This window comes from Ylistrum balloti, unplaced genomic scaffold (genome assembly GCF_031769215.1).
Source record: "Ylistrum balloti isolate Yb309-2 unplaced genomic scaffold, AGI_CSIRO_Ybal_v1 Utg371574, whole genome shotgun sequence".
In the NCBI taxonomy this organism is placed as follows: Eukaryota; Metazoa; Mollusca; class Bivalvia; order Pectinida; family Pectinidae; genus Ylistrum; species Ylistrum balloti.
This window is the reverse complement of record NW_026782809.1, coordinates 51,159-63,923: the sequence shown is the minus strand read 5'-3', so window position 1 is coordinate 63,923 and position 12,765 is coordinate 51,159. Positions and strand designations below refer to the sequence as shown.

The following is a 12,765-nucleotide window of genomic DNA, read 5'->3' as shown; positions in this document are numbered from 1 at the left end:
ACTTAATTGATTACCAGGTATTTTGGAACAGGGACTTAATTGACTACCAGGTATTTTGGAACAGGTACTTAATTGATTACCAGATATTTTGGTAAAGATATTTAATTGATTACCAGGTATTTTGTAACAGGGACTTAATTGATTACCAGGTATTTTGGAACAGGTACTTAATTGATTACCAGGTATTTTGGAACAGGTACTTAATTGATTACCAGGTATTTTGGAACAGGGACTTAATTGATTACCAGGTATTTTGGAACAGGGACTTAATTGACTACCAGGTATTTTGGAACAGGTACTTAATTGACTACCAGGTATTTTGGAACAGGTACTTAATTGATTACCAGGTATTTTGGAACAGGGACTTAATTGATTATCTGATATTTTGGTAAAGATATTTAATTGAATACCAGGTATTTTGGAACAGGGACTTAATTGATTATCTGATATTTTGGTAAAGATATTTAATTGACTACCAGGTATTTTGGAACAGGGATTTAATTGATTACCAGGTATTTTGGAACAAGTACTTAATTGATTACCAGGTATTTTGGAACAGGTACTTAATTGATTACCAGGTATTTTGGAACAGGGACTTAATTGATTACCAGGTATTTTGGAACAGGGACTTAATTGACTACCAGGTATTTTGGAACAGGTACTTAATTGACTACCAGGTATTTTGGAACAGGTACTTAATTGATTACCAGGTATTTTGGAACAGGGACTTAATTGATTATCTGATATTTTGGTAAAGATATTTAATTGAATACCAGGTATTTTGGAACAGGGACTTAATTGATTACCAGGTATTTTGGAACAGGTACTTAATTGATTACCAGGTATTTTGGAACAGGTACTTAATTGATTACCAGGTATTTTGGAACAGGGACTTAATTGATTACCAGGTATTTTGGAACAGGGACTTAATTGACTACCAGGTATTTTGGAACAGGTACTTAATTGACTACCAGGTATTTTGGAACAGGTACTTAATTGATTACCAGGTATTTTGGAACAGGTACTTAATTGATTATCTGATATTTTGGTAAAGATATTTAATTGAATACCAGGTATTTTGGAACAGGTACTTAATTGATTACCAGGTATTTTGGAACAGGTACTTAATTGATTATCTGATATTTTGGTAAAGATATTTAATTGAATACCAGGTATTTTGGAACAGGGACTTAATTGATTATCTGATATTTTGGTAAAGATATTTAATTGACTACCAGGTATTTTGGAACAGGGACTTAATTGATTACCAGGTATTTTGGAACAGGTACTTAATTGATTACCAGGTAGTTTGGTTTTTGTTGTTTTTATCAACCATCTGACTGGTCAACTGTGGTTTTTGATTGGCCAAAATTTTTAAATAATCAAATTTCTTTAATGACTATAGTATAGGTATATTTGCTAGTATTTTTTGGCCACAAACATCAATGATATGCATGCAATCAGTTTTGTTTTTTTGTTTTGTTAAATCTATCAAAGCGGAAGGGCATAGAGGTTTGGTATGGGGGCTGTAAAAGAAAGTCCATTACTTTTAAAGGACCAAACCAAATGAAGATCTATTCATTTAGATGAAAAACATTCATTATAATACATTAGTTATATACATGGCTGTCATTTCAAAGTACTAAAAGAGATCCAAGTAAACCTGAAAAGATCTTTTAACTTGTGGCTGTAAAGATCACTCTCAGATCTCATTCAGCTAATTTTCAATTCTGATTGTGGCTGTCTTTTGGTATAAATTTGTGTGTTTATTTTTTGTTTAGCTGAATTGGAAGTACAATGTTATGAGACAACCATTGAACAGCGTACCGACGTTTCATATCAAGGCAAAGACCACCTTTGTCAACAGCAATGTGTTTGATGTTGAGATCTACATCCGGTAAGAGACAGTCACAGTCAGATCAGAGCCATTATCTCACTTTTATACCTCATTTGTTTACAGCAATTAATCTGTAGGAACCACAATGGCCAACACATTACCTCTTTGTAAAAGAGACAGGGAAGTGGGCTTATTACAGGACCCCAGTGGTCAATTATATTACCTCTTACTCAAACAAATGGGGGTTTGGCTTATTACAGGACACCAAGGGCCAACACATGACTTATTACACAGAGTAAAGGGAGGGCTTTGTATATCTTAACAATGAACTTTTTTTATTAACTTATTGGATTATTTGAGCTGATCACCAGCCATGGATAATATTGTCGGATAAGTGTGTAAACACAGAGTAATTTGTATAGTATAATCAGTTTTATGTGTTTAATTCATCACAGTCAAGGGCAGATAATCTACTATAATTTTACTGTCAAGGGCAGAAAATCTGTTATAAAATTGCAGTCAAGGGCAGATAATATATTATAAAATCACAGTCAAGGGCAGATAATCTGTTATAAAATCACAGTCAAGGGCAGATAATCTGTTATAAAATCACAGTCAAGGGCAGATAATCTGTTACAAAATCATAGTCAAGGGCAGATAATCTGTTACAGAATCACAGTCAAGGGCAGATAATCTGTTACAGAATCACAGTCAAGGGCAGATAATCTGTTACAGAATCACAGTCAAGGGCAGATAACCTGTTATAAAATCACAGTCAAGGGCAGATAACCTGTTATAAAATCACAGTCAAGGGCAGATAATCTGTTATAAAATCACAGTCGAGGGCAGATCTGTTATAAAATCACAGTCAAGGGCAGATAATCTGTTATAAAATCACAGTCAAGGGCAGATAATCTGTTACAGAATCACAGTCAAGGGCAGATAATCTGTTACAGAATCACAGTCAAGGGCAGATAACCTGTTATAGAATCACAGTCAAGGGCAGATAACCTGTTATAAAATCACAGTCAAGGGCAGATAATCTGTTATAAAATCACAGTCGAGGGCAGATCTGTTATAAAATCACAGTCAAGGGCAGATAATCTGTTATAAAATCACAGTCAAGGGCAGATAATCTGTTACAGAATCACAGTCAAGGGCAGATAATCTGTTACAGAATCACAGTCAAGGGCAGATAACCTGTTATAAAATCACAGTCAAGGGCAGATAACCTGTTATAAAATCACAGTCAAGGGCAGATAACCTGTTATAAAATCACAGTCAAGGGCAGATAATCTGTTACAAAATCACAGTCAAGGGCAGATAACCTGTTATAAAATCACAGTCAATGGCAGATAACCTGTTATAAAATCACAGTCAAGGGCAGATAATCTGTTACAGAATCACAGTCAAGGGCAGATAATCTGTTACAGAATCACAGTCAAGGGCAGATAACCTGTTATAAAATCACAGTCAAGGGCAGATAATCTGTTACAAAATCACAGTCAAGGGCAGATAATCTGTTATAAAATCACAGTCGAGGGCTAATCTGTTATAAAATCACAGTCAAAGGCAGATAATCTGTTATAAAATCACAGTCGAGGGCTAATCTGTTATAAAATCACAGTCAAAGGCAGATAATCTGTTATAAAATCACAGTCAAGGGCAGATAACCTGTTATAAAATCACAGTCAAGGGCAGATAACCTGTTATAAAATCACAGTCAAGGGCAGATAATCTGTTACAAAATCACAGTCAAGGGCAGATAATCTGTTATAAAATCACAGTCAAGGGCAGATCTGTTATAAAATCACAGTCAAGGGCAGATAATCTGTTATAAAGTCAAAGTCAAAGCAAATTAGATCTTGATGTACAGAACATCAGCTCAAGACTTATATAAAACAAGAAAAGGGCTTTAATGTATCAGAAAAAATATTCAGTTGTTTTGTCCTTTTTTGGCTTGATAAAAAATTGTTGTGCATTGTCTGTTTTTTTGATAAATCTGATAATCAAAATGGCTAGCAGGAGGCCATCTTGGATATTGTCAGTTATCATTATTTGGTTAACTCAATTTATCTGCTTGTTTGCTGACTGATAATCATCTCACAGGCAACTGTGGTCATTGCAAGTCAAGTACTCCTTTTAGGAGCTGGTGGTTACGTCACTAAACATTATACTGCAGATACCTCTCATGTAATTTAGAGTGATGGGAGTATCATACCAAATGACAGAAAAGATCATTTCTCAGAGAACCATTCAAATTTGTTTGGAGTGTTGAACCACCCAACTCCAATCTTTACCTGAGGTTATGTATGTTACATCCAATTTTCTAATGACTGTACTGTTGTTGTCTATCCCCCACTGCTAATTCTTGACGACTTTCTGGATTATTCTCAACGTCATGTGTAGTAAGATCTTTGGTCACATATTTTACATGTTCAGGTTAGGAACTTATTGGAAATCAAACTCAAATTTCATATTTAATTTTCCTTCCCTGACATGTAATGCTATCTTGAATTTTGAAGAATTAATTTATTATCATGGTTTTTTTTTAAAAAAGGTAATGAAGATATCATTTTTAAATTGTGTATGCCAGTTTCCTATTTGTAACAATATTGTCATTTGATTATTTCTCTAGTCAATACAACAAAAAGTTAAACAGCAATTACAGGAATGACAAGAAATAAAAAACATCTAATTTTTCATTATATTAATTAATAATTAATTATATAATAATAATAATGCGCCAAGATCACTCGAGGATCTCCTGTAACCCACAAAGCTGAGTCCATTTTTATACTAGATCCTTTTCTTTGGGTTTGTAGATTGTTGGTTAGTAGCAGTATTGGACAAATGGCTTTGGTAACGTACAAGGCTCCATCAGGTTTTGTAACAAACACCGACACAATCCAAGGAGCAGATCGTGTGGAGAACAAAGATGGAAAAGTGATCATCTACGTGAGCAACATGCTGGTACGAGCTAAATCACAATCATCACACTTATATCCATAACACAATATTTTCATCACCCAAAAAAGCCTTCAAAGAACAGAAGTTCTCATAACACATCCAGTTGAAAATTTGAGTGTGACATTTCGATGACTTCACAGTCACCTTTTAACCTATAACCAACCTAAAGAAAAGGTTCCAAAAAAGGATATTTATTATTTTTCAAATGACAATTTTCTGATTTCAATGATGGGGCTGAAATAAGGTAGAGGTTTCTCTGTTAAGTATGACTGAAAAATAAATTGATATCTGATGTTGATCATTCAGTCATCAAACATCGTATGTGATTTAGAGTGATGTGGTGGCAATCTTGAAAGTCTTACAATTACTATTGATTAATGAACATCTAACTGTCCAGGTGGCCCCTCAATATCCTTCTCACCACCAACTCAAATTTGACCTCCCCTATGACCTTGGTGACGCCAAGGTCAAATGTTGTTTATTATCACATAGATCTGTGTTTTTGTGACAATTTCTTGTCTGTTGTAAACTTGAAACATAATGTTCCTGTCAATATCAGATGAGCAGAAAAGAGTTTCGTATACAGTCGACCCGAGATAAGGATGTGGCAAGCGTCAAGGACGAATTTGTTTCGGCTGAAATGTACTACAAACCAGGTACGTAAATGTTACAGTATGATGGTCAGAAATGCTTTCTTATACTTAAACAGAGGCTCACAAAAATGGAAAATACTTTGATTCATATCAAATATTTTCATAAAAATTCATTACCTTCATTTAGAATGAGTTAACAGCTTGGTTCAATACTAATTTAGAGTGCCCTATCTTGGCAAGATGTTAATGTTCTTTATATGTGATGTATATATATATTGCTTTGTTGTCTTGGTCTTGTGAAAGGAACTTGTTGACTCCTGCAGTTAAATATTGTGTAGTATATATAATCATACTTGACAGATTAGGTTTTATATATATATTTGAACATGGTAACACAGCTGATAAAGACAATTTTTGACTTGTGCTCTATCAGGGCCTCAAACTCAGACCAAATCACCTAGTCAAGAAATTTGACAACTGCCTAACCGATTACACCACCCCAATATCCCCCCTAAAAAATGTTTATATATATAACCTAAGAAAAATATATGTTTTCCATACAATTATCATAGATTTACATATCCCTGTTACAAGATTTTTCTGGCATGTTGTTACTATACAAAGATTGTACAAAAGACAAGCAAGAAAATAGCACCTTTTAATACATTAGGCATTAGAATTAGGTACGAGTCAAACAATAAAACTGCATCATACAGCTTTTTTGGCCTTCAACGACTTGTCAGTTGTTGGTGCTAAGGCCTTAATTTTGAACACTAGGAGATAGCTGAAAATTGATGAAAAGAAAAGTCAAAATCTAGATGGGGTGGTGGTGCAGAAGCCACATATTTCAATAAATTTCTTAATTTTCATATATCAAATAATTTTATTAAGCATCAGGTACTAGGACTATAAGTCTACCAGCAGTGTTAACAAAACATGACACACAGGTTAACCAGCAGTGTTAACAAAACATGACACACAGGTTAACCAGCAGTGTTAACAAAACATGACACACAGGTTAACCAGCAGTGTTAACAAAACATGACACACAGGTTAACCAGCAGTGTTAACCAGCAGTGTTAACTAAACATGACACACAGGTTACCCAGCAGTGTTAACAAAACATGACACACAGGTTAACCAGCAGTGTTAACAAAACATGACACACAGGTTAACCAGCAGTGTTAACCAGCAGTGTTAACAAAACATGACACACAGGTTAACCAGCAGTGTTAACAAAACATGACACACAGATTATGACATATATCAGAGATTATAAGTCTACCAGCAGTGTTTACAGTACAGTATATGACAAAGTTTATATCTTAATTAAGCCAAACTCTATAGGCTGGATCGATGTAAATCTATTAGATACACACTTAATAGTTATATACTATCGTAATTTAAGGTGTTTTGTTTACAAAGATCCACACGTGACCAGCCTTAGTGTAGACATTCATTATATATATCTCCTATCTGTAAACATGAAGTGGACGTCTTTTTTTGTCATAACGACAACTCATCTAAAATCTCATACCAGCAGAAAGGTTTTTATTAGCCCACCATCATCAGATGGTGGGGTATTCAAATCGCCCCGCATCCGTGGTCCGTCATCCACCCGTTGAGCCGTCCGTAGTCAATTATCACTATTTCAGGAAAAGTACTGGATGGATCTTTCTCAAATTTCATATGCAGTTTCCCCTTGGTCCCTAGTTGTGCATTGTACCTTTTTGGACTGATCCAAAATCAAGATGGCTGACAGGCGGCCATCTTGGAGTTTGAAAGTAAAAGTTTGTTACCGCTATTTCTGGGAAAGTACTGAATAAATCTGTCTCAAATTGCATATGCAGGTTCCCCTTGGTCCCTAGTTGTGCATTGTACCTTTTTTGGACTGATTCGAATTCAAGATGGCTGACAGACGGCCATCTTGGATTTTGGAAGCAAAAGTTTGTTATCGCTATTTCTTGGAAAGTACTGGATGGATTTTTCTCAAATTTCATATGCAGGTTCCCCTTGGTCCCTAATTGTGCATTTTACCTTTTTAGACTGATCCAAAATCAAGATGGCTGACAGGCAGCCATCTTGGATTTTGAAAGTAAAATCTTGTTACCGCTATTTCTGAAGAAGTACTGGATGGATACTTCTGATATTTCATAGGTATTGGTTTCCCTTGGTCCCTAGTTGTGCATTGTACTTTTTTTGGACTGATTTGAAATCAAGGTGGCCCACAGGCAGCCATCTTGGATGTCGACAGTAATACAGGACAAGCATATTTTCTTCGATATTCTATCATATTGATTCAAGACTATGTCCATTATCCACCTGTAACTGACTGCTATCTAATAATACTTTGGGATCTTTTTTAAATGATATTTGCTAATAGGTGCTTAATAAAAATATCTTGTGCCATCATTGAGTACATTCAATGAAGACCAGTTCATGAACATTTACAAAACCTGTATCAAAAAAAATAAATAAACAAATCTTCAAGAACTGAAAACAGATCTTCAAATGGTGGGCGCCAAGATCCCACTGGGCTCTCTTGTTTTCATTACACTGGAGACCTTGCTGGATCCAGACCTGTTACAAATATACCACTGACCAGCAATTCTTGTTGGCCGAGGCACACCACTAGCTATTCTCGAAGGTGTGAAACTATAGGATAGAAAGACTAATTAATGCCAGGTCCAGTGTCACTTCGAAAACTGTTGGATTAATGACTACTTTTATAATCACAGATCAATTCTAGTCAATTTAAGGGACTCCATTGATCTATTGAAGCTATATATGAATACTCTAGCATCTGTATTTCTGTCCAATCAGGTTCAAGGTCCATGGTGAAATATGAAATCCCAGAGGAAGTGAAGTTGAGTGCCTGCCAGTTAAGTAAAGGTGAAAATGACGTATGTCCTCTACCAGGAAATCCTAGTGGCGCACCGGTTACCACTCCTACCAAGCTTCTCCTCACCCTGATGTCCATCCTGATGTTGCTAACAAATTTAAACTAGAATAACCTCCCCCTGAACATCTGGTAAACTGTAATAATGCAGAAAGAGTAATTAGAAATGTTTAGACAATTTCTCAGTCAGGAGTTCTAGTGTATTGTTGCTGTATTTTGAACAAGGTGTGATTGCAACATTTTCAACTTCAAAAAAATTAACTTGAGCTTTTGAAATTCCTTGTCATTTTAGCCCCCAGAATTGAAATTTAAATCTTCACAGATTTATGATATATTGAAACAATTAAAGTATTTTCAAAACTTTTATCACAAATGTATACTTTTCAGTAAGGGGCTGTAGTTGTAGAATTTCTGTATCATAGCACTGAATGGATTTTCAGATTTCATTGAAGAAACTTTTTGATAACGGATTTTCTGTCAATGTACATGGTTGAGGTGGGCTGGACCCAAAAGGATTAGTCAGAACTTATAATAGGGGAAGAATGAAACTATCAGTAGATATGTTTACCTTGATTCTGCTGAGGAGAAAAAAGCATACAAAATGTTACAGGAAAATAATTTTAAAATCTTAAAATCGTCTGTGTGTGGAATTCAGAACAAAGTAGTGGATATGAGCTTCTGTCTTTCATTATTTCCATGCAGTTGTTGTCCATGATGCACAGTGCTTAAGGTCAACAGAATAGTTGAGTGATTTTTTTTATCCAAAAAAGGTCCAGTAAAGTTTCAAACAGTTCTGCATTTTGTTTTCACCTCTGTGTGATTTTTTGTCCCAAGTCAGTATGAGAAATGACAGTAAATGCTTGCAGTCATAAAGTTTTTTAATTCTTTACATTCCTTTAAGCATTCCTTTTGTGTTTTTCTTACTTTCGTTTTTCACCCTAGCCTATGCGAAATCAATATTTTTATTTAGAAAGATTTCATTTTTTCTCCCTAAAATCATTTAGCAACTTGAGTTCTCGATGTTTTTTGATGCCTACTGAAATATATACCCATGAATCCCTCATATGGTATTTTCTGTACTTATGTTTTATTTTTATAGGTAGAATATATATGTATATGTAAATTTTTCATATTTCTTTTATCACATTTATAGTGTCACTTGATTAGAGGGTTTTTTTACCAATCTAAGAGGAAACAAGTATCTTTTTTGTAGAATATTCTACATCTTTGGTGTTTCAACTCTTTACAATTTTCCTTATACCTAAATAATAAGTTTAATTGGTGATTTATCCAAGCTCCACTTACCATCTGATTGAATATCACCAAGAAATACGTCAAACCTCTCAGTACTTTCAGTACTTTGATCTTGAATTTTAGATTTTGTTGTTTTCTGTGACCTTGGGTCTTTTTGTACATATTACACTTGTATGATCCCTTTACATGTTTTTGTGAGCAATAAGTTTGCTTATCAGGTCAAATACAATGATAAATTTGTCAAACAATTAAGACGACTGTGTCAATCGATCAACATCAAATACAAAGAAACCAAACCAGTGGAAGGTTATTGATATAAAGAGACTCTCTGTTCACCAGGAAAAATACAATTCAATGGTAACTTTTAAGTTTTGGAGTTTTAATTTACATAAAAATGGTGATTACACTAAAATTTTTACATTTTTAATGTGCAACTCAAAAATGGAATATTGATGTTTTATATTATTACAGATGATTGGCTTTTGGTGGTACATATATTGGGAGAGGAATACTGTTTTGCACAGCTTTAGGTGTAGAGATATATAGAGGTATATCTTACCATTATTCATATTTTGTGGTTTGTCATGATTTTTATTGAGAAGGCTCAGATTGTTTTAAAGTGTGGCTCAATTAATTTCCTGACTAAAAAAACACCATACACATTAGTGGCAGTAAAATTTCATTTCAGCTAAATTGAAATTAAATGCATGTAGGTAGTTGTTTTGCTTAAGCAACAATTATCTCAAATTTCCATATCTTATATAGACTTTTTTGTGTTGATTTAATCATTTTTTTTCTTAAGTAACTTTTTAAAAGTAAAATCGGAGCTCTTTACTCTGTTGTTGACAGGATGACATCTAGGCATCAGAGTATTTAATGGTATGTTGGTGTTGGATTTTATTCTCATCTCCAAGTACTTTTTATTTCTTGTCTCAAACCCTTTTCTTTTTTTTTTCTTATCATATTTTTAACTTTTGGCAAAAAATATCTTCTTTTTTTTCATTGTCATTCAAATTGTAAATAAATTGTTAAATTCACTGATGGCTATTTAAAACAAAATTAATTTCTTAAATTTTTATGAAAAAAGATATCTGATATTTGTTCATGCTTTGAAAAATATCAATAACTCAAAAACAATTTTTTGGGGGACAAAGTTAAAGATTATAAAGAATTGAAAGTTTATCTTGCAATATTTATCTAAAAAATCCATTTTGAAATTTGAAAATTTATTTCAAAATTCAAATATTTCTGCCTTAAAAGGAATATTTTACATAACTAAATTTGATGAACTTTAGACAATCATGAAGTTGTAATGATAACATGTCTCCAAAACATAGGTAGTTTTTTTATGCAGTTTGATCGTAATTCATGCACTTTGTTATGAACATTCTAGACAATTTTCTTGAAATGTTAGCTAAAGATGAAAATTAGACAATAATAGCATATTGTGACTGCATAGTCAGTTTATATTTTTAAGTGTGGGAAAATAACAGCAGCTTATAAAATAATAAATATTAGACATTATGATTTCCAGTAACTAAATATTTGTAATGTGAAAAATTAAAGCCCTAAATAAATTGATAAAAGTTAAACAATAAAATGTTTAAGAGACTGAATAATAAATCTCTGCATGTCCATGATGTCATCTTTATATTCACTACTATAATTGGTATACATGTACAGCTGTTGACCATATTTGGTATACATGTACAAGTGTTGACCATATTTAGTATACCTATACAAGTGTTGACCATATTTGGTATACCTGTACAAGTGTTGGCCATATTTGGTATACCTGTACAAGTGTTGACCATATTTGGTATACCTGTACAGGTGTTGACCATATTTAGTATACCTATACAAGTGTTGACCATATTTAGTATACTATACAAGTGTTGTCCATATTTGGTATACCTATACAAGTGTTGACCATATTTGGTATACCTGTACAAGTGTTGGCCATATTTGGTATACCTGTACAAGTGTTGACCATATTTGGTATACCTATACAAGTGTTGGCCATATTTGGTATACTTGTACAAGTGTTGACCATATTTAGTATACCTGTACAAGTGTTGACCATATTTAGTATACCTATACAAGTGTTGACCATATTTGGTATGCCTATACAAGTGTTGACCATATTTGGTATACCTGTACAAGTGTTGACCATATTTAGTATACCTATACAAGTGTTGGCCATATTTGGTATACCTGTACAAGTGTTGGCCATATTTAGTATACCTGTACAAGTGTTGACTATATTTGGTATACCTTTACAAGTGATGACCATATTTAGTATACCTGGACAAGTGTTGACCATATTTGGTATACCTTTACAAGTGATGACCATATTTAGTATACCTGTACAAGCGTTGACCATATTTGGTATACCTGTACAAGTGTTGGCCATATTTAGTATACCTGTACAGGTGTTGACCATATTTTGTATACCTGTACAAGTGTTATGCTAAAGAAACATTACTACTCAAAAGTCCAACTGTACAGAAGCTTGTGATATTGTCCTAAAAACAAAGTAAGTTTTCTTCAAATTTCCTTGTATACATTTTTTCAGGTTTAACAGTCATAAAAATTCTTTGATTTATTGGAATGTTCATCATACACCATGTATTGATATGTGTTGTGTATTTACATCTATGTTTTTAATGTGATGAGAGGAGGTAGGTTTCTTTATTGTCAGTTTAGCTCTTGATCACTCACAAAATAAAACAAAATTATAATATTTGTGGGAGTTTAGCATCATTCATAATTATTTTTCCTTCTTTTTTTTTCATGAAAACAAAAATTGATTTTGTTGTCAATTTGTATTATGACCATGAGATTATTTCTAATGTTTGCATCCTAAGAATGATGCTTTCTGGAATGTGATACCAGAAAAGTTTTATTGAATTACAGTTTAGATAAAATAATGTGTGAAATTCAGAAATCAAACTTTTGAAATCAAGAAATAATTTGAATCAAATTTTGTGATATAAATCTTTTAAAATCTTTATCAAATCATGTGTTGTGATTGAATTTATGATATTGTACAAATATTGGATGTTAAAGGGCAGATTATACTGCCATATTTCACCATTAAATATGATACTTTGGTGTATGTATTCACTTCACTGTTTTTTACTCGGATCTTTACAATCTATAATCAGGAATTTGAGCAGAATAGTGCACAAACAATTATACCCTGGCTTGGC

At 33.3% G+C, this 12,765-nt stretch overlaps 1 protein-coding gene across 1 annotated transcript in view; it reads left to right on the top strand.

Moving 5' to 3' along the window:
* Positions 1–9,458, top strand: part of LOC132563065 (CD109 antigen-like) — a 32,476-nt gene extending 23,018 nt beyond the window's left edge. The window contains exons 7-10 of the mRNA XM_060227826.1: positions 1,782–1,897; positions 4,663–4,810; positions 5,367–5,463; positions 8,224–9,458. Of these exons, the coding sequence (XP_060083809.1) occupies positions 1,782–1,897; positions 4,663–4,810; positions 5,367–5,463; positions 8,224–8,408 (546 nt within the window). The 3' untranslated portion in view covers positions 8,409–9,458. The remainder of the gene's footprint in view (positions 1–1,781; positions 1,898–4,662; positions 4,811–5,366; positions 5,464–8,223) is intronic.
* The last annotated feature ends 3,307 nt before the right edge of the window (positions 9,459–12,765 follow it).